This window comes from Callospermophilus lateralis, chromosome 1, assembly GCF_048772815.1.
Source record: "Callospermophilus lateralis isolate mCalLat2 chromosome 1, mCalLat2.hap1, whole genome shotgun sequence".
Taxonomy (NCBI): domain Eukaryota; kingdom Metazoa; phylum Chordata; class Mammalia; order Rodentia; family Sciuridae; genus Callospermophilus; species Callospermophilus lateralis.
The window spans coordinates 7,446,127-7,468,484 of NC_135305.1; the positions used below are offsets into that span (position 1 = coordinate 7,446,127).

Genomic DNA, 22,358 nt, shown 5'->3' on the forward strand with positions numbered 1-22,358 from the left:
GGCCCCACCCTCACCTCCAGAGCATCTGCTGAGCAGCCCGCTCTATGGTCTGGCTCTTCTGGTTCAGTGAGAAGAAGGTTCCTGCTACAGACATCCATCATTTTTATGCCCTACGCTCAGCCAGGTTTTAGGGAGGAGGAACATGCTGGTTAGACCTGCCTAATCAGGGCGTGGCCTAGCAGGAAGGAAGCCTATGAAGGCAGACACTAGCAAGTGCACCTCTCCAGGTGGAGAATCCAGGGTGTGGCCATCCATGTTTCAGGTGCTTATTTCACATCCATAGCAGCAGGGGGTATAGCTCAGGGGTAGAGCATTTGACTGCAGATCAAGAGGTCCCTGGTTCAAATCCAGGTGCCCCCTTGTTTATGTACTATTTTGGTAGCTACCATAACCAGTACCTCTTAGGTGGGCTCTGAGTGACATTGGGAGATCTCCATAGTGGTTGATAGAAACCACTTTCGATCCTGCTTTTCAAAGCTGCATAACATGGGGCTGCAATAACATTCCTTTTATGTGTAGGGCTTCCGTTCTCAACCCTGCTACTCTACTGTCATCATCCAAGACCCCCAAGGCCACCTTGACTTGGAGTCCCCATGCTCTTTAGTACAGTGCACACACAGTAGGTCTCATAAGCCACCTGGAGCGCCCTTCTCACCTCCCTGTGGCTCTGCTTCTCTTCCACCCCTGCACATTCTACCTTCATCCCTTGTTCTCAGTCAAGGACAAATGGCACTTGGTTTGGCCCAGAGCCGGCCACTGTGTGATGAGATGTGTTTCTGCATTGCCAGGTCCCTAATTCCAGGTTTAGGTTGGGGGACAGGGGCAAGACTGCTAATAAGGACAAGCACCACCAGGAGGTGAAGACGTGAAGGAGGCTGCAGATGTCAGGAGGGTTACTCAGTTACAGTCAGTGCTCACTGAATTTCATTGATTTAGCCTCTGATTTTAACTATTCTTGGCTCCTACTGGTTTTTGGTGTTGTTCTTATTTTTCTAAGGCCTTGAGATGTAATAATGTTAGGTTAGATATTTGGTACCATTCTATTCTTTTAATATATAAGCACAATACCATGGATTTTCCTCTTAGAACTGCCTCCAGACTGACCCAAATATTTTGATATCGGTATTCTCATTTTCTTCTAAATATTTTTCAAAATTTCCTCCAATTTCTTTTGTTATCCTTTCATCATTCAAAGTGTACTATTTAGTCTTCAGGTTTTAGAGTCATTTTGGTTTTTTATCTTTTCATGGATTTCTATTTTCATTCTATTACGATCTGACAGAATGCAAGATATTATCTCTACTTCATTTTTATTTGCTAAGATGTGCATTGTGTCCTAAACTATGGTCTGTTTTAGAAAATGTTCCATATGTTGCTGAGAAGAAAGTGAATTCAGACATTGATGGATGAAATATTCTATAGATATCTTTTAAGTCCAAAATTAATAGTGTTTTTTGTTCTGTAGCATCTTTATTTAGTTTTTGTTTGAATCATCTATCCCAGGATGAGAGCGGTGCATTAAAATATTATTGTGGGCCGGGGCCGCGGGAGGGGCGGTGGGGGCAGACAAAGCAGCTAATGAATGGGCGAGCCCGCGGCGCAGTTGCCCAGTCCCCAGCGCGCGGACCGCGCCATGCGGAGTCGGTGCCCAGATCCTTGGCAGGCCTAGAGTTTGCAGAGTGAGAACTGGGAAGTGGACCTCTGGAAGCACGAATACAGACATGCAGAAGGGCTGTGTGTGCTGTCGAGGTGGTGGGGACCCTGACTTCAAGACCCGCAGCCAGTCTCCCCTGTGCAGACGAGCGTCCCCATAACCAGGCCCGCAGCAGCAGAGCCCCAGCCTGGAGCACTCCCAGGAACAGCCTAGAGACGGAAGGGCTGTGACAGGGTGACAGTGATGCTGGGCCGGCGCACAGGGGCACTCAGACCAGCTCTCCGTTGACCCAAGACACTAGCATGAGGAAGGAGCTGGGGTAGTTATGGTCGGCCATGGAGGACAACCAGGACTCTCATCCCAGAGGGGACAGTGATTGTGTTTCTGGTAAAATAAGTTTCAAAATAGAGGAGGAAGAAGATGATCCAGTTCCCAGCCGCTGTTTGGAAGGAGTGGACTTTCAGGCTGAGCGGGAGGACGTGAGGCACACGGACAGTGGGGAGGAGCAGGCGGAGGGCCAGGCGGGTGGCCCCTGCTGCCCGGCCGAGAGTGAGGATGGCTGCGGGGCCCTGCTCTCCCAGTACAGCAGCACGCTGTACAGCGTGGCCATGGAGGCCGTGGCCCAGAGCCTGCTCTCCAGCCGCCACATCAGCTCCAGGAAGAAGTCGCCAGCGTGGAAGCACTTCTTCATCTCCCCGCCCCCCAGACAGCACCAAGGCCATATGTCGGTACTGCACGAAGGAGTTCAGCAGGGGCAAGAACGAGAAGGACCTGAGCACCAGCTGCCTCATGAGGCACGTGCGGCGGGCGCACCCCACCAAGCTGGCGCAGGAGGACGGGAGTGTGTCCGCCAGCTCCTCCCTGCCCTCGCCCTCGCTCCTGCTTCCTCCGCAGCCCGCGGACGTCGGGGACCTGGCCTTCCATACTCTCGCCCATCAGACTTGCCCACAAGATGGCAGCTACAATCCCGTCCCCTGACCGCATGCAGGAGGAACCCGTGTCCATGGTCTCTTCTGAGGTCTCTGATGTGCCGGTCACTGAGAAGTACAGCAGAGAGGAGGCCCTGGCGGGGTCATCTCCCCACCTTGCCCCACTCCACTACGACGAGACTGCAGAGGGGATGGCGGAGAGAAGCCTTCGCCTTCCCAGGAGCACATCGGGGTCCAGGAGGAGGTCGGCCGTCTGGAAGCACTTCTACCTGTCCCCGCTGGACAGCTCCAAGGCCGTCTGCGTGCACTGCACGAACGAGTTCAGCAGGGGCAAGAACGGCAAGGACCTGGGCACCAGCTGCCTCATCCGGCACATGTGGAGAGCACACCGCTCCATCGTCCTACGGGAAAACAGGGGCGGCTCGGGCATCCTGCCCCTGTACCCCACGCCCCCCACCCTGCTGCCCACCCTGCTGCCTCCAGACAGGGAGCCGGACTCCATGTCGTCCTCTCCAGGAAAGCTGGTCCAAGAGTGCCCCTCGGCCTCCTCCTCCCCAGACAGGCTGGCTGAGGACCTGCCTGTCATCCTCCGAGGACGTGGGCGAGGCTTCTATGGGCGCCTCTCCTGAGAAGCAGCAGGCCAGCGGGTGGAGCCCGAGGAGGTGCGAGCCTGGTGCTGTCTTCCAGCAGAACAAGAAGGTCATGAAGAGGCTGAAGTCGGAGGTCTGGCACCACTTCTCCCTGGCCCCCAGGGACAGTCTGAAGGCCGTGTGTCGCTACTGTGGCTGCGTCATCAGTTGGGGGAAGAAGGGGGATGTGGGCACCAGCTGCTTGATGCGGCATCTGTACAGACGCCACCCCGAGGTAGTCGGGACCCAGAAGGGCTTTCTGGGTGCCAGCTTGGCGAACTCTCCATATGCCACCTTGGCTTCTGCAGAAAGCTGCTCCTCCAAGACGCCTGCCCTGCCCGCCGTGGTCAGGAGGAACCACCAGGCCGAGTTTCCCGTCAGCAGCAAGAAGACCTCCAAGCTGTGGAACCACTTCTCCGTCTGCTCTGAGGACTCCACCAAAGTGGTGTGTCTGCACTGTGGCCGGACCATCAGCAGGGGCAAGAAGCCAACCTGGGCACCAGCTGCCTCCTGAGGCACCTACAGAGGTTCCACGGCCACATGCTCAAGGCCGATGTCCACCCGGAGACCACCCTGTCCCGCTCTCCAAGAGTCCGGGGACCACTGAGCACAGAGTTGTCGGGCACGTCCTCCTTCGATGATCCCAGTGAGAAGTTCTATGACTCTCACCCAGTTGCCAAAAAAATCACCAGCCTGATAGCAGAAATGATCGCACTGGACCTCCAGCCCTACTCTCTCGTGGACAGCACTGGCTTCAACAGGCTGCTGGGGTACCTGAGGCCCCAGTACTCCGTGCCCCCGCCCTCCTACTTCTGCAGCACGGCCATCCCGGGCATGTACGACAGCGTGAAGCAGATGGTCCTGTCCCAGCTGAGGGAGGCTGAGAGTGGCATGGTCCACTTCACATCAGGAATCTGGATGGGCACCCAGAGCCGTGAGTACCTGACCCTCACTGCCCACTGGGTCACCTTCGCATCCGCGGCTCGCCCGCACTGTGAGGACCACCACTGCTCAGCACTTCTGGACGTGTCGCAGATTGACTGTGACCATGGCGGTGGCAGCATCCAGAAGCAGCTGGAGTGGTGGTGGGAAGCCTGGGTGACATCCATTGGCCTGCAGGTGGGCATCACGGTCACTGACAACCCGAGCATTGGCAAGACTCTGACCGAGGCAGAGCACTCGAGCGTGCCCTGCTTTAGCCACACGGTGGACCTGATCGTGAGTGAAGCCATCAAGAGCCAGAGGATGGTGCAAAGCCTGCTGAGCGCTGCCCGAAAGCTGTGTGAGCGTGTCCAGCGCTCCCCCATGGCTAGGGAGAAGTTGGCCGTGCTGCAGCGAGAGTATGAGCTGCCACAGCACCACCTTGTCCAGGACGTGCCGTCCAGGTGGAGCACGTCCCTGCACATGCTGGAGCGCCTGCTGGAGCAGAAGAGGGCCATTAATGAGATATCCATCGAGTGCAGCTTCAGAGAGCTGATCAGCTGCGGCCAGTGGGAGGTCATGCAGTCGGTGTCACCCGCTGAGGCCCTTTGATGCTGCCAGACGGGAGATGAGTGCCCACGTGTCCACTCTGAGCCAGGTCATCCCCATGATCCACATCCTGAGCAGGAAGGTCCAGATGCTCTTTGGGGAGACGATGGGCATCGACACTATGCTGAAGTCGCTGAAGGAAGCCATGGCGACCCCAGGTACGTCTTTGCCACGCTGCTGGACCCTCGCTACAAAGCCTCCCTGTTCACGGAGGAGGAGGCGGAGCAGTACAGGCAGGATCTAATTAGGGAGCTAGAAATACTGAATTCTACCTCAGAGGACACAGCCGCCTCTGATGGCTGTGACTCAGGGCCCCCGTCGAGAGATTCTGGCGGAGGGGAGAGCCTGTGGTCGCTGGTGGCCAAGGTGGAAGGGCGAGAACGGCGGGAGAGGCTGCGGGAAGATATGGTGCTCGCCTACCTGGAGGAGGAGGTGTTGGAGCACAGCTGTGACCCACTTGCCTATTGGAACCTCAAGCGGTCATCCTGGCCTGGGCTGTCCACTTTGGCTGTCAGATTTTGGGGCTGTCCTCCAAGTACCGTCCCTTCGGAAAAGCTGTTCAGCACGCCCACAGAGAATGGCAGCTTTGGCCAGCCCCGGCTCATGATGGAACATTTTGAAAAACTTATCTTTTTGAAAGTGAATCTTCCCTTGATCTACTTTCAGTATTGAACTCACGACGGCGTCGCCAGACCAGACGTGCTCTTGGCAGTGCTGGCTGTGACCCGCCCAACAGGGCCAGGTGGGACACCAGGCCAGCATCCGGGGCCACCCACCGGCTCGCCCCGTAACGTCACACGTGCCTTACTCCTGTCGGGCCAGGGCGCAGCGTGTTGGGAGTCCACTGGGAGCAGCCCGTCTCGTCGGTTGTGAAGTGGGGTGATCAGGTTTTAATTCATGACTGCAGCGTTTTTTAAAAGTTAGGGGTCAGAAATGTGTGTTCCTAGAATTGGAGATAAGATGTAAACAGTTGTATCCTGTAGGCTTTTTATTCAATTGTGTAAAAACCATGAATCAGGTACTGCATTTTAGTTAAATATTGCTTTAATTGCAACAACACAGCTTTTGTGGCTGTGAAATGAAAGCCTGTAAATAGGAGGTGGAGCTTAAGCCATCCTGACTGACCAGTGTTAACTGCAGGCTCTAAAATGTGTCGAGGAGTGGAGAGAATATTCTGGAAGCTAACTGTTTACCACAGAGACAAAGCGTTTGAAAACAAAACTGTACTTGGGTGACTCACGGAGTGTGCAGTTGCAGTGACATGGTCACGGACACGTTCCGTTTCAGGTCTTTGCATTCAGGGCTGCACGGTCCGTTCATTCACTCAGAGGTCCCCGACTGTCTGTCCTACTCCTTGAGATCAGAGTCCCGTGTGTGTCCCTGCTAAGGATTCAGCCAGTGCAGAGCGTGGCAGTGCAACAGGGGGCCCGTTGACCACATCTGGCGCCTCTGACTGAGCATCCCTGAGCAGTGGAGCTCTGTGTGCACTGACCCAGGTGCTGGGACCACGGCTGGGCCCTGAAGGCAGTGGTGACCAACGGGGGTGTCTGGCAGGCTACAGTGGTGAGGCTAGCTTTAGGCGTTTAGATTTTTCTTTTTTTATAAAAGGGAAGATTCAGCCATCACTGGGGTATTTTAGAATCCCAGGACATCAGAGTGAAATTATCAGTTGTCAGATTCAGTTGTCAGTGTTTGCTTTAACATCTGAAAAAGGTTCCTGTTCTACGTCACTTCAGACCACTGGGTGCTGTGGGTGAGGCGACACGCTCCTCTGCCATGGCCCCCCAGGAAGCTGTCCTTCTGTTGAATACTGTACCTTCGCTCGCTCTCAATTTGAGTGGACTGTGCTTTAGTGTATTTATAAATGATGGATTCAGTTTCTGAAATTAAACTTTTTATTTGCAGTTTTCCAAAATAAATAAATAAAATAAAATATTATTGTGTTATAGTCCGATTCTTTTTTAAAGTTTTTTTTTCTTTGTAGTTATACATGACAGTAGAATCTATTTGATTCTTAATGTTAAGAAGAATTTGTTTCCTTTACCTAGATACTCCATTGTTTTGGGGCATAAGTATTTATGATCATTATCTCTTATTTTCTCCTTCTCTTAAGCATTATGAAACAACTTTGTTTCTTCTGATTAATTTTGGCTAGAAGTCTACTTTATGTCTTATGAGAATAGTTATCCCTACTTATTTAGGAGATCCATGTGAGTGATATTTTATCCCATCCATTTACCTTCATTCTGTGGATGTCTTTGCCCATGAAGTGAATTTCTTACAGACAGCATATTGTTGGGTCTTGTCTTTAAATCCAATGTGTCTATGTATGTCTTTTTTCCCCCTTTTAAACACTATATTTTATCAAGTACACACTTCTTTTTTTAAGAGCTCTCTTGATTCTGCTATTTCCTCACTGCCTCCTTTCTGTATCGTGAGGACATTTGGACTGCTGCCTGGCTCAATTCTGCCATCTTCCTTCAGGCCCCATCTACTGTCTATGCAATTTCTTATCCTGTGTCTCCTAGAAAGCGTGTTAGTCAGAATCCTGTTACTGTCACATACACCTGAGCTAATCACTGAGGTCAAGGAAAGATTAACTTGGAAGTTCCATGTCCATCATACATTGTCCCCACTGAGTTGGGCCCATGGTGAGGCAGCATGTCCTGGCAATAGAGTGTGCTTTAGCAATGTTGTTCACCACATGGTCAGAGAGTCAGACAGAGTGAGTGTCCTTCTAATGCCACACCCCCAATGACCTGATGGCCTCCCATAGGCCCACATATAAAGGCTTCACCATTTCCCAAGAACATTTGGAACACATAGGCAGAACCTCCAGAATGTACACAGGGGTGAATGAGTTTAGTCTCTTAAGTTGCCCAATCTCTATAGTGTCTCAGTTTTGCATCTGTATAATGGGAGATGCTAATAATACCATAAGATCACTGGTTTTGGTTACAATTTAAAGCAGTGGAAACGATGCCATGTACTCCAATATGTGTTCTAAATTACCTTATCTCTCTCCTCAGTCTATACCCAAAGGATTTAAAAACAGCACACTACAAGGGACACAGCCACATCAATGTTTATAGCAGCACAATTCACAATATCTAAACTGTGGACCCAACCTATGTGCCCTTCAATAGATGAATGGGTTAAAAATGTGGCATATATACACAATGGAATATTACTCAGCAATAAAAGAGAATAAATTCATGGCATTTTCAGGTAAATGGGTGGAGTTAGAGAAGGTAATGCTAAGGGAAGTTAGCCAGTCCCCAAAAACCAAATGCCAAAAGTTTTCTCTGATATAAGGAGGCTACCATAGTGGGGTAGGGAGGGGAAGCATGGGAGGAATAGTTGAACTCTAGAGAGGGTAGAGGGGTGGGAGGGGAAGGGAGGGGGTATGGGATTAGAAATGACAGTGGAATGTGGTGGACATTATTATTTAAAGTACATGTATGAAGACACAAATTGGTGTGAATATACTTTGTATACAACCAGAGATATGAGAAAATGTGCTCTATATGTGTAATAAGAATTGTAATGCATTCTGCTGTCATATATAAATAAAAAAATAATAAAAGAAATCTACCCTCAGATGATGGAACAGGTGGTAACACTTATAATTGAGGTTTTGGACAACTTTTATTAAAGGAAAAGATGTTGGTCTTGTCTTATTGGATGTTGAATTATTTATTTCATTAGACACAAGTTTCCAGGACCCATGTTCTTGGAGAAGTTCATGAAAATAGGCCCCATTATAGGAGATGCATGTCCCCCTATTTCCCAGGGCAGAGGATCTGTGCTCGGCACAGGCTGGTTTCTAAGTAGGAAAGGAGTTTAGGGGTCTTTTCATGCACTGGGATTTCTTATTCGACATCTCTCGGTGAGTTGTTGGTCACAGTATTGTTACTGTAACAACCTGAGATATTCAGCGGATAAGGAGAAAATGTCTACGTGGAGGTCCCAAGTTCCTGATCTGTTGTCCCTGCTGCTTTGGACCTGTTGGGAGGGAGCACATCCTGGCAGGAGTGAGGAGGAAGCATGCTGCACACCTCAGGGCACAAGAGAGTGGGGAGGGGTCAGGGTTCCACAATTCCCTCTAAGGACACCCAGTGACTGAAGATCTCCCACTAGGCCCACGTATAAAGGCTCCACCACCTCCCAACAGTACTTCCCCAGGGACCAAGCCCCAACACATGGGCCTTTGGGAGATATTTAGGACCCAAATTATAGCAGGATATATTACTACAAAGCACAATTTATGTAACAAAATCCTAGACTTACGCTAAACTCATAGTTTAAACAAACAGCCCATTTCTGCTCATGGACTCAATGGATAAAGATCACCCTCTGCAACTCCCTTATGAAAGCAGAGAAATGGAATCCTGGTTGTTGGTAGTGAGGTTATGCCTGGACCTCCCCTGCTCCCCATGCCCACTGGTTGTTGGGGAAGGACAGAGATACTGTTTCCATGGAGGAAGCTGAATCTGTGAGTGTTCCATGGGTGTTTTTCCTCTTTACAAATGGCTAGGATAAATTCAGTCAGCAAGAATAACTTCTGAGGTAGCTCAGGTATGGTGCTCTTGGCATGGTAGAGACTGTCACTTAGAACTTGTAGGGCACAGCACGGGTGGGAGAGGCAGAGGGTGAGGGAAGATGTTTTGGGGGACCCTGTTTGCCTGCTCAGGGTCTCAGCTTCCAGGACACAGGTTGAAGGTCCCGTCCTCTGCCCCCCCCCCATGACACCAATCAACCTTTAATTGTCTCCAGTGTTCGAATGTTTTGCTTTTACACTTTTTGTTGCTATTCTTCCCATTTCCAAGGCCAGGTGTTTTCTGGCTGCTGCAGACGTGCACAGTTAGTTTGTGGAAATAAAAGCCCAGTTTCAAACACAACTTTTTCCCCGTTGGGGAGAGGCACGCCCCTGGGGAAGCCATCCTGGCACTGCCATGTGCTCCCTGCTGTGCTGTGCTGTGCTGCATGACCACAGGCCCAGAACCAGTGAGACCATGGGACCAGGGACTGAAACTTCCAAGAGTAACAAACAAACTTTTTTTAAATGAAGTTGATGATCTCTGGTATGTCTCACTATATCAGAAAGCTAACACAGGAAAAAGAGAGTCATTTTGTAGAAATAGAAAGGACAATTTACCTCACAGAAATACTAATTCCAAATTTGTTGCACCTAATGAGAGTGCCTGAAAAGTAGTTTTGATTTGCATTTATCTAATAACTAGAGATGTTGAACATTTTTTCATATATTTGTTGACTGATTGTATATACTGAAGTATCTGCTCAAATCCTTAGCACATTTGTTGACTGGGTTATTTGTTATTGTTGTTGTTTTTTTCTTTTTTTGGTTAAATTTTTTGAGTTCTTTATATACTCTGGAAATTAGTGCTCTATCTGATGTGTGTATGGTGAAGATTTACTTCCATTTTTTTTTGCTCTCTCAATGCTATTGATTGTTTCCTTTGTTATTATCACCATTATGCAGGATTGCAGATAAGGCACAGGGAGAGTGTCCTGCTCCTGAAACTAAAACCCAGGCTGTCAGGCTTCTGAGACTAAGCTGAGGGCATCTGTGTCACCTGCTCCTGCCAAGCTGCTGAGAGCATGTCCAACTCCTTGAGCTCTCTTGGTGTTGGTTCTTCAATATTCAGATTCCTAAATCTACGTCCACGTCTGCATCATTCTCAGTGTATATTAACTGGAGGAGAAGCTGGAAGGGTTATCATTTGTTGTAGATTTTAGTTTTGTAGAAAGTGCCCTGAACCGAGCATTGGGCCAGGAGGATCAGTCCCAATTGTGAGGAGGTGTGTCAAAGCAGTCACCTGTATCACTGGAGTGTTCCGGTAGGTCCCACCATGAAGGCACAGTGTTTGGCTGTGAGGGCCATTCTAGCAGCCAGTGCTTCTCCAGGCTGCTACCTGCACAGGGCCCCAAAGCTGGGAAGACACAGATTGAGGACTGTTGTGGAGGGGAGGCTGTCTGTTGTAGGCAGCAGTTTGATCAGTTTCCTCTGACCCAGGCCTGGCAGCTGCCAAGAGCTCCATCCTGAAGTAGTGACTCACACGTCACAGGTTGTCTCGAGTGGCTGTAGGACTCAAAGACATAATGAAGCCCCATATAAGTAGCAGGGGGTATAGCTCAGGGGTAGAGCATTTGATTGCAGATCAAGAGGTCCCTGGTTCAAATCCAGGTGCCCCCTACTCAGGCTGAATTTTGGCCTTCCCTTATAAAGGAACTAAACTATGCATTAATCCATCTGATGGATTAACTATTTCCATGGACTAACTGGGTGGTAATTGGAGGCAGCTGGGGGCATACCTGGGGTTATATTTAGTTCCTGGAGGCTCAATCACTGTCTCTGCTTCCTGCCTGCCATGAACTGAGCAGATTTCCTTTGCCACACTCTTTCTCCATGATAGATACTCGGCCTCATCTTTGGTCCCAAATACTGGCATAAGATAACCTTGAACTGAACCTCTGAATTCGTGAGTCTAAAATCAACATTTATTCCTTAAAAGGGGTTCTTGTGAGGTATTTTGATCACCATTATCATTTACATGTGAGGCATCCCCAAAAGATAATGTGTGAGAAAATGCAAGAAGGTATACAGGTGAAGTGATTGGGTTATGAGAGCATTAACATTATCAGTGCCTTGATCCCCTGATAGGGTTTAACTGGTTGGTGACTGTAGTAGGTGGTGTGTGGCTGGAGGAGGCTGGAAACTGGGGACTTGCCTTTGGGGTATATATTTTGTCTATGGTAACAAGAATCTCTCTCTGCTTCCTGGAGTGATGTCCTGACCTGCTTTCCTCCACTACACCCTCTGTCATGACGTTCTGCCTCACCTGGAGACCTGCAGAATGGAGCTGGCTGGGATGGAATGAACCTCTACGAACATGAGTACCACATAAACTTTACCTCCTTAAAATGTTTTCCTGTCAGGTGTTTTGGTCACAGTGATGAAATACTGTGACCAAAACACCTGACTAAAAGAGTCACAGTAGTGAGAAGCTGACTAACATAGACATAGATTAAAACAATAGCTCAAACCTGTCTCTGAGTCAGATCCTACAGGGAGCTGCTAGAGGCACACGGGACCCTAGGTCCTTTCCCAGAGGGTGGAGGTCTCAGGGAGAAACCAAGGTTTGCTCTTGCCATCCCAGACCCCAACTCCAAGTATGAATTAGAATCACCTGGACAGTCTATCAAAGTGCCATTTCCCAGTGCCACCCTCACCTCCAAAGGGTCTGCTGAGCAGCCAGCTCTCGTACTCTGGCTCCTCTGTTTCAGTGTAAAGGAGGTTCTTGCTGCAGACTCCACCATTTTTAGGCTCCACAGTTAGCTAGGTTCTAAGGAGGAAGAAGGTGCAGGTTACACCTACAGGTGTATAGACAGGAAGGGGTGTGGCCTAGAAGGAAGTTAGTATATGATAGCAGAGCACTAGCAAGTGCACATGTCCAAGTGGGGAATCCTGGGTGTGCCATCCAGGTTTAAAGGGCTTATTATACATACATGTCAGCAGGGGGTATAGCTCAGGGGTAGAGCACTTGACTGCAGATCAAAAGGTCCCTGGTTCAAATCCAGGTGCCCCCTACTCATGCTTACTTTTGACACCCTCTCCTACACAGGTGCCTCAATTTCCTCCTCTTCTTCAGTACACACCAGATAAACATTCTCTTTACCACAAGCAGCTAACACTGAGGCTCTACTATGGTTATTCTTAACCTCATGTATGAAATAGAATCACCTGAATAGTCTATTGGTGCCATTTCCCAGGCACCACTGTGCATTTGTTTTAGCACAATATTTTACAGGGAGAAATTTGTCTCTTATCCCCTTTTTTTCTGTTCCATGGATGGTGTTGTTTTTCTAAAGTGGGAGATGTCAAGTGGTACCTTGAAGGCAGAGCACTAGAATAACTGAAGAGAAGGACTATGGCACTTAACCTTATGGCATGCCATGCCAAACCTGGACCACCTAATTGTTCTTTCACATGGGAGAAAAGGAAACTTCTGGTTTAATTGCTCATTAGTGTCTTGTGTTGATTTTTGGCTATTTGTGTGTTCAGATGCACAGTCAAGTCTCATCCTACACAAAAACCCCAACCCAACTCATACTCATGGCTGTTCCCTCTCTAGGTCTTAGAACCTGCAAAGTCCTTCCTTACACCTCTCCTCATTCCTACTTCTTCTTCTTGCTCTTATGGAACCTATTAATTGTCCTCATGTTGATACTCTTCTCCTCCATCTCTCTCTAGGCCATGATCCTAGGTAACCCCTGTGGCTCTCCTATTTGTATACCTATTGTGGACCCTACATTGCCCCTCATTCATGACTTCAGCTCCTCTGAGGTCCTTGCCTGTGGCCTCTCTTTCTTCCTCACAGCTCTTTTCTTGTTCCATGGATGCAAATGCCCACAGCTATTTCCACCTTTGCTCTGGAGTCTCCAGTCTTTGCTGAAGTGAAGAATGGAGCCAGAAGAATGATGCCATGCAAATCTGTGGCAGAGTGACCTAAACTTTCACCCTCTGATAATAAGCAAGGGTATAAACTATGTCATTATGTTCTTTTCTTTAAGGATTTTGGGATATATTTGAATGAGATACCTGCAGTCAAATGCATTTGACTGCAGGTACCTCATTCAAATCCAGGTGCAGCTGCAGTATCTCATTCTACTGCCCTGATTTAGCAGTCTCCTTATTAGAAAGGTTTTTGGTCATCTTCCCCACTCTCCTTAGACCGTGCTGGGTTCTCCAGTGTGCCTCATCAGCATATTGAGGAAGTATGGTCACCCCTTTCCACAGTTTATCACCTCTATGGCTATAGCTTGTGCTCACCTGAAGCTTGGAGATATTTCTGTGCCTCTCAACAGGCAAGGGCACTATCCAATCCCTGGGCTTCTGTGCTCAGCCAAATGTTTTTCTGATTAGTTCAACTTATAATTATGAAAGTTTCGTGGGGCTTGGGAAACAATCCCTTGCCAATGTTCTTACTAGCATCCAATAATCCTAATTGGCAGGAAATGGTATTGGAACTTACACTTGTATTTTTAAATGACTTTCAAGATATGATGCATGTGAAGGTCAAACACTAGCAATTATACATGTGATGATGCTAAAATAAGGTGTGGCCACCCAGGTTTAGAGTGCTCCTTAGACATACATAAAGGGCAGGGGGTATAGCTCAGGGGTAGAGCATTTGACTGCAGATCAAGAGGTCCCTGGTTCAAATCCAGGTGCCCCCTCCTTTTGAACACAATGAAGAACTCAATGAAAATTGCTGGTAAATGGACTGAAATAGAGAACATCATGTTAAGTGAAATAAGCCAGACTCTGAAAAATCAAGGAATGTTTTCTTTCCTATGTGGAAGTGAAATCAAATTAAGGGAAAGAAGGTGTGTAAGTATCAAATATCATAAGGATAAAGGGAAGATCAGTGGTGTAGAAGAAGGAGACAGAGGGAGTGGATTGTAAATGGGAGGAAATAGGGAATGAATTTAACAAAATTATGTTATATAATATATACATATGGTACCACAGAGAATTTCACCTTTATGTATATGTAGAAAGCATCAATGAAAAATAAGTGAGTTAAAAGAAGATCAATAGAGTGGTGACAGGAGTATAAGGGAGGGTAAGAAGGAGGGATGAAATTGAAACTAAATTCCATACATGTTTGATTTTCTCAAAATGAACACAACTTATGTACAACTTTAATGTACTAATGAAAAAAAAAACAGAAAAGACTTTTTCCCAAAGAGAGGTAGAGTTGACATTTGTTGGGAAAGAAAAAAAAAAAAGAACCCAAATCGCTTATTTCTTGGAGCCATAAGAATTTCCAGAAAACTCCAGGCAGTATTTGATTCTTCAAGACTGCTAAATTATGATGTAAAGTTAATTCACATCTTCCCTGGTTTTGACAACTTAGGGATCTGATCTGGAAAGTGAGATCCCAAGAATTTCATAGGAATTCATAGGATTTGTAGAACCTGCAGGTTTCCTAACCAGAAGAGCTCCAACCCTTCCCTGCCATCTGAAGGCGCTCCTGCTCTCCCACTGAGCTGAGCCTGTTCCTCCCTTGCTTCTCCTCTTATCTCAGACCTATTGCCTTTTTCTGTTGATCAATAACATGAGAAAATTCCAGAATGCCAACTACTGAGTCACACCTTGCAGGTGGAGTCTTAAATGCCAAAATAATCACCAGACTATGCTTATTCATAACACTAAAAATCGGGGGAATGTATGTAGAAATGAATTCATGACAGCCATGGACCAAGGAGAGAAGAAAGTAATGTTAAACACTGCTAAGTTCCTTATTGTTTTAAATTCTGGATTCAGTGTTCTACCTGGAGAAGCTGGGGATTAGTTTTATTGTTGGCTCAGCTTATTGGTTCAAACTGGAAATCAAAATATTTCAAAAACTGATGGAATTGAGATGCCAGGATATCCTTGAAAACTAAATCTAGATGGAAAAAATGGAGTTCACTATGTGTGACTTGTCCACACCTCTGTCTCCTACACAATGGTTAGATGACAACCCCTTCAATTCAACCTCAAGAAATACAGCATTTGCTTGAGGACTATCTTTGAGAACTATTTTATTTGCATATCTTTATGGACCTATGTGTGATGCCATAGCTAAAATATGTCCCCTAATTAGATTTGAGGATGAAAGTTTCTTAAAGAGTAGAAGAGGCTGAAAATTGTCCTTGATCACCCCATTCCAGGCATCTTAATTGCCCACAGAAATACCGTTGATGCAATCAGTCTGTCTATGTGGAGTTCTGAGCACCCACACCAAGTTGATACTGTTTGGTTCATTTTCTCATTTTTACAAACAACACTGTAATGGCTAACCAAGGGCATGCAGCTTTGCACACTTGCACAAGATGAACCAAATGCACACTTTAAAGTACTCTGCTTGCAAGTAACCTTCCAGAAAAGACTATCAATTACAACACATTCCTCCAACCCTGTAGAAAGTGCCTATCACCTTTTGAAATAATCAGATATATTCCATGTATGTATGGTTATGTCACAATGAGGGAGGTTTCAAGATGGCAGAAGAGATCATACCTGACTGCACCATGGTATGAAACCGAGAAAGCAGATAAGCATCTTCTCAGTAAGGTGGGTTGAATAAAAAGGGACTGTACTTGGAATTAATACTGGACTTTCAAAGCAGATAAGGTTTTCAGGAGTTTGGATAAAAATAAAAATAAATAAATAAATAAATAGATAAAACAGATAAAAAAATAAATAGATAAAAATAAATAAATAGATAAAAAACAAAATAAAAAAGAAGTCCCAGCCCCACTGCCCCCCCACCACTGCCAGCAGTGCCAATCAGAATAGTCCACCCACATGCAAATGAAGAAATGAGGAAATGAAAGGAACACAGATTTTTAGGAGGTTTGTGGCATAGCTGTGTATGGAAAGACCTGAGATCAAAGACATGACCAGACTTACCAAAAGGTGTGCTGCACAATGTGAAGCTGCATCTCTTCCTACTGCTTCAGGATGACAAAGCAACCATTTTGGCAGCCATGGGAGTCAGCTCCTGGCAAATCACATTATTATGAAGACTCCTAACACACATAATAAGGAGAGGATTTTTAAAGGCTGCCAAAAAAATTTACAGGTCACATTTAGAGGGAAAACAAATTGGATCTCAACTGATTTCCAGCCCAGACCCTCAAACTAGGAGGCCTTGGAATAATATATACCAAGCTCTGAAAGAAAATGGATTCCAACCAAGAATACTATTCCCAGCAAAATTAAGATTAAGAACTGACAATGAAATTAAAGTCTTCCATGACAAAAAAAAGTTAAAAAAAAATCACAACTAGGAAGACTGCACTACAAAACATACTAAATAAAATATTTCATAAAGAAAAAATGAGAAATAAAAGTAAAAAACCAGCAAAAAAGAGGAACTGCCCTAAAAGAACAGTCAATCACAGGAGAAACCAATTCACATTAAAAACCAGAACTAATGACAATAACAATCATTTCTCATTTTTCAGTGATAGTACTGAATGTAAGTAGCCTAAACTCATCAATCTAAAGACATAGATTTGCAGATTGGATTACGAAACAAGACCCAACAATATGCTGTCTGCCAGAGACTCACCTCAAAGGCAAAGACATCCACAGACTGAAGGTAGAAGGATGGGAAAAGACATATCATTCATCTGTATCTTATAAACAAGCAGGGGTTTCTATCCTCCTATCAGACAAAGTGGTCTTCAAGCCAAAGTCAATCAGAAGGGACAAAGAAGGGCATTTTATACTGTCTGAAAGGTACCTAAAACTATACTACAGAGATATAGTAACAAAAATGGTATGGTATTGGCACCAAAACAGACAAGAAGACCAATGGTACAGAATAGAAGGCACGGAGACAAACCACATAAATACAGTTATCTCGTACTAGATAAAGGAGCCATAACCCTACATTGGAGAAAAGATAGGAATAGAAAAGACTGCATAATGAATGGTACAGAACTTTTCCTATGTTCATGTAATAATCCACCACAGTGAAACTCCACATCATGTAAAACCACAAGAAGGGGATCCTAATTAGAGTAATTTACACTCCATGTATGTATAATATGTCAAAATACACTCCAGTGTCACATATATCTAAAAATAACAAATAAAAAATAAAAAGAAAGGTTAGCTGAGTGGGAGAGCATTTGCTTGTCATGCCAGAGGCTCTTTGTTCAGTACCCAGCATCAGAAAGAAAAATCTCATCAAATTTTTCTTATTAAACATTAAACGCCTTTTTAAGTACAAAAAAATTGAACCCCCCCCTAGTGTGTATATGTATGATGCGCTAATAAAAACATTTTTTAAAAAGACTCACAGTAATTTATAGCTTCTCCTCTGTGTCAACTTAGGGCTCTGTTCTGGGACATGTTCAGGGACACGGTCACTGTTAAATCTAGAAGAGTTATCTTCATATAGCAGGACAGGGAAAACTGCTAAGGGTGCAATGCAGCCCAGACTGGAGCAGGAGTCTGTGGGAGGGCTCAGGAGCTGGAAATGCACTCAGTCCCTGCCATAGCTGGACCCGAGGTCACTGTCTAGGGATGTGTGCTTTTATGTTTGGGAGGATGGAATCCGAACTGTTAACAGTGGTGACTTTACTGGTTAAATTATAGATCATTTAAATTTTGCTCCTGATGCTTATTTGTGTTTTATAAATTTTCTATATGTTTTCAGTTGAAAGCATTTCTTGAAAATCTATAATATATTTAATGGCAAACTTGGAGGAGCTGGTGTGGGATTTTTTAAAAGCAGCATTCCCCCCACCCTCTCTCTCCCCACACCTCCTTCCCTGCTTCCTTCCTTTCACCACATTGTACTTGTCTGTGTAATAAGAATGACTGAATCCCACCCTTTGGCCATCATTTTCTATGGCCCTCTTGGTGGCTGTGGTTTGGGTATCTGTCAGGTCTCTGGTGGTAGGATGGTGGTAAGTGGCTTCAATCACTGCTGGTGAGTCTACCAGGGACATATTCTCCAGTGTGGGCCATCCTGTTGTAGGTGGGGACATGCTAGGAGAGGCTGAGGAAAGTGCACAGTCCCAGCTCAGGGGCCATGAGCCTTCTCTTTAAGTCCTGTGGGGCCAGGTGTGGTGACCCCCAGCTGTGCCACTTGCAGAGAAGCTGGGGTTCATCCTGGTCTACCTTGGAGGCTATTGCTTTTTTTGGCCACATGTCCCTGGAGACTCTGCCAGAGCCATGGACTTGGCCATATAGGATGAGGGCAGAAGACCATGAAAGAGGACATAGTAGAGGAACCCAAACTCTTCCCCCTGGATTTGATGGAGGTATGCTGAGGAAGAGGAACCTCAGGTCAGGGCAAAGGAGGCTTCTTTGTTCATACAAAGCACAGGGAAGGGGGAGCTCATGGCCAGAAAAGGGAGTCTGCCAGGTGCCATGGCAGCCTAAGGGCAGATGTCAGCTACATGCATGGCAGTCCATAGTGGGGAAAGCCACTTGTTTGTTAGTGCTGAACCCAAACTCAGAAGTCAGGGAGGGGGCCTGGCCTTCAGACAGAGCATTTGACTGCAGATCAAGAGGTTGAAGTTCTGGTGCCCACCAGTTTTTCTTTTTTATCCCCTGAATCAGCTATTATCCTCCAACACTGAAACTTCCCCCAGCAGGGAGTAGAGGTGTGCAAGGACCATTCTGTCTAGGTTCAACTAACAGCTCAGGGACTTGCAGACCCAGAAGGGCTGAAACCAGTCCTTTTTGGGTCATCATCTCCCTCCCTTCCTTACTGCCCCTCATTTGAGTGCCCCAAAGCCTCCTTGCTCTGCCCAGCATGTCTCCTCCTGCCTTCAGCTGGGTGCACTGGCTTTGGACTTGGCTGCTGCCACAGTCAGTCACCCATATTGTGCTGTGTCCTGTGGCCCAAGATAGACATTTGTGTTCTGATTTGCCCAGCAGATAGAACATCTTACAGAATGCCAGGAGCTTCCTGTCATTTTGGTGAGTGAGCACATTTACTGGATCTTTCCACCCCATCAGAAAACCTGTGCCACATGTTTGAATTTCTACATGGCTTATGGCTACAGCAGAAGACGCTGTGTGATCTCCTTTGGATGTGCATTGGGTGTGGGGAAATGGCCACCATTCTCCTGCCCTCTGGGGTGCCTAGGCCGTGGCTCAGTCAGCAGAGGGAGAGAATCCTCCTCCCAGTTCAGAAGCCCCTTTGGGCCTGTGCTTTGGACCCCAAGTCAAGCAGACAAAGCCCAATTCCTGCTCCTCCATGGATGCTGATTGATGGGGGCAAGACCTTGGAAAACAGCAGGGCTGCTCAACAGGAGGGTGGCTTCCACTTTCCACAGCTTAGCTCAAGAGGACCAAGGCCAAGAATTTGGCCATGGGAAATAGAAAAGAAAACAAAATCCAGCCAGCAGTTCAAGAGTGAGGGTGCAGTGGAGAGAGAGTGCTGCAGGAGATTCTAGAGTAAATGGGCCTGGTTGGAGGTGAAGAAAGGAGGAGAGGAGAGAGGAGGGTTGTGCCAGTAGCCAAGTCCAAAGCCAGTGCACCCAGCTGAAGGCAGAAGTAGGAGACATGCTGGACAGAGCAAGGAAGATTCTGGGCACTCAAATGAGGGGCAGTAAGGAAGGGGGGGTGTTGAGAGCCACAGCCGAAGGGGCCCCAGCAAACTTTCAGACTGCCAGCTGATGATTGGCTCACAGTGGCCCCAGCAACATCTAGCTGATTGGCTCCTCTGTGGTGATGCTCATTGGGCTGTTTCCCTGCCCTTTCAGACCACGGAGCTGCTCATTGGGGGACTTTTTTGGCTCCGCCCATGCGACCCAGCCAATCGGCCTCTAGAGCAGGAGGATTGTGGGAGAAAGAGGTTGTTGGGGTGTGTGGCTTGTGGGAAGCCGGTGGTGGCAGTTGGGCTCTGAGGGTTTTTTCCTGAGGAGCTGTTTTGTTTATCGTGTGTGGTTCTAAAAATAAAGTTAGTTTCTTTTGACAAGTGGCTCCTGAATTGTGCCCAACCAGACTGCGGCAGGGGGGGATGATGACCCAAAGAGGACTGGTTTCATGTGGTGGATTATCCAAGTCATGGATCTTAACCAGGAATAAATAGAAACTACTATGGATTACTGGAAGACACTTCCCTGGGGGAACCCACATTGTTAAATTGCGTCATTTAGGGAACTTGTTTAAAATGAGTTTCTGTCTAAGTGATGAGCATTTTACTGCAGATTAAGAGGTTCATGGTGCAAATTCAGTGTGTGTTCTTTTAGTCTGTCTCCTTTTGGGTCTAGTTAGTCTAGTAATGTCTAAATTGAAACTCTTTCACGTCTTTCTTAGGAAGGTCAAACTCATCAGATCTGTTGGGAAACAGGAAACAGATGCAAGCAGCAGGTTGTGTCTTGGCTCAGGGTTGGGTTAGTGGAGAAAGACCAAGATCAGCAGTGTGGGATTTGGTCCCAACCCTGTTATTAATCCAGCGTGTGTGCTTGGGCATGTCTCTTAATTATGATCTCTTTTCAAGTCTATGCCATGAAGCACTAAAATAAACTAGAGGCTCCCAGTTCCCACTGGGGTCTCATCTAAGGAGCTTGTTAAAAGTCCTTTGGCCTCACTCCCAGAGACGCAGCTTCAGGATTTCCAAGGTGGCTTGTTGACCTTTAGTTCCAACAAGCGCACTCCCTGTGCTCAGCACCTCCCACACCAGGTGCTGTGATGGGCAGCCCAGCTGGGGATTCAGGATTCAGGTTAATCCAAGGTCCCCTATGGAAACAAAAGTCCTCCAGCTTTTTATTGATGTTCTTGCCTATGGACTGTTAAATGTAAGGGATGTTGGACATAGAAAATCATGAGGTCTTCATTAGGCACTAGTGAGATGAAAGGGCAGGTACAAGGGTCCCGATACAAATGTTGTTTCTACTCTGATTTCAGAATAGGGTTGCAGCTTCTGTTCCCTCACTGGAGCCCAGGATTATGAATTTGTCTGCAGGAGGATAGAAAAAAAAGGTCAGGAGGGTCAGGTCACTCCTTTAGGAAGCCTCAGGTGCACTACCCTATCATGTTACTCCTGAGCTTGTGTCCTAGAGAGGCACCCAGAATCCTGCTTATCCCTATCTTGGTCTGGGAGGGTCAGGGCATGAGCTTATGTGGCCAGAGGATCTGCAGGAGCCCTGGGTGGGAGCTCCAGACCTAGGGCCCAGTGCCAAGGTTCAGGGCCTCTCACTGGCATCCTGGTATGCTGGGCTCAGAAACCAGAGCACCTTCCCATTGTTGAGAGCACCATGTTACCACTGGATCAATCTCTCCTTTGTTATAGCCCAAGCAGAGTGCTATGCAGCACACACAGAGAGAAGACAAAGACCACTTTCTCCTGGAAGATTTGTGGAGCTGAATAAAACCGAGAGTGTGGGAGAACACAGGGATCTGTGCCTTGGAAACTAATTTTTGCACCAGTTACCTGAGGGACAGTGAGTCTGCTCTTCTGAGATGTGGTTGGTCAGAGAGCATGACTGATTCATTGCTTTCTCCACTGTGTGCAATACACTGACTAAAAGTCTTACAAACAAGGGGGCACCTGGAATTGAACCAGGGAACTCTTGATCTGCAGTCAAATTCTCTACCCCTGAGCTACATCCCCACCTATGTAGGGCCTCTCATTAGCACCTTTTCATCCATGGCACCACACCCAGGCTACCTACACATTCATCTCCCACTGTTTTCTCTAACTTTCTCTATTGTAGTCTGCATTCCCCTCTCCCTCTTCCATATTACCTGGCCCTGCTCCATCCCCCTTTGCATAGGTAAAGGACACATGACTCCATTGTTTCTCCTAGGTCCACACCAGTTGCCAGACAAGTATCAGGGGTCAATGGCCAGTATCTCATTGGGAGTTCTTCTTCCTGCCGAGGAGGATGTAAGCCACCCTAAAATTTAAAATCTCAAATTGTTAGAATAACAAACACAAATATTCAGTAATATATTTACAATAGGTGAAGCCCTTGATAGATTTAATCCATAAGGGTTCTAGAACTAGACAAAGAAAAAGCTGCTCTGGTGGTTTATTTAAGGGGGTACATCAAAAGCAGGGATGAGGT

The 22,358-nt window shown here is 46.9% G+C and overlaps 1 protein-coding gene and 5 non-coding genes across 6 annotated transcripts; 5 read left to right on the forward strand and 1 right to left on the reverse strand.

Moving 5' to 3' along the window:
• Positions 1-288: 288 nt before the first annotated feature.
• Positions 289-360, forward strand: Trnac-gca (transfer RNA cysteine (anticodon GCA)). Its single transcript has one exon. It is a non-coding gene; the product is annotated as a tRNA-Cys (tRNA).
• Positions 361-1,971: 1,611 nt separating this feature from the next.
• Positions 1,972-5,414, forward strand: LOC143402188 (zinc finger BED domain-containing protein 4-like). The gene is given in 7 exon segments (XM_076859604.2): positions 1,972-2,349; positions 2,351-2,572; positions 2,574-3,160; positions 3,162-3,703; positions 3,706-4,720; positions 4,722-4,888; positions 4,891-5,414. Coding segments are annotated over 7 exon segments (3,417 nt in total). The 5' UTR covers positions 1,972-1,989.
• Positions 5,415-10,887: 5,473 nt separating this feature from the next.
• Positions 10,888-10,959, forward strand: Trnac-gca (transfer RNA cysteine (anticodon GCA)). The gene has a single exon. It is a non-coding gene; the product is annotated as a tRNA-Cys (tRNA).
• A 1,322-nt stretch (positions 10,960-12,281) lies between these two features.
• On the forward strand, positions 12,282-12,353 carry Trnac-gca (transfer RNA cysteine (anticodon GCA)). The gene has a single exon. It is a non-coding gene; the product is annotated as a tRNA-Cys (tRNA).
• A 1,578-nt stretch (positions 12,354-13,931) lies between these two features.
• Positions 13,932-14,003, forward strand: Trnac-gca (transfer RNA cysteine (anticodon GCA)). Its single transcript has one exon. It is a non-coding gene; the product is annotated as a tRNA-Cys (tRNA).
• Positions 14,004-21,829: 7,826 nt separating this feature from the next.
• Trnac-gca (transfer RNA cysteine (anticodon GCA)) lies at positions 21,830-21,901 on the reverse strand. Its single transcript has one exon. It is a non-coding gene; the product is annotated as a tRNA-Cys (tRNA).
• Positions 21,902-22,358: the final 457 nt, after the last annotated feature.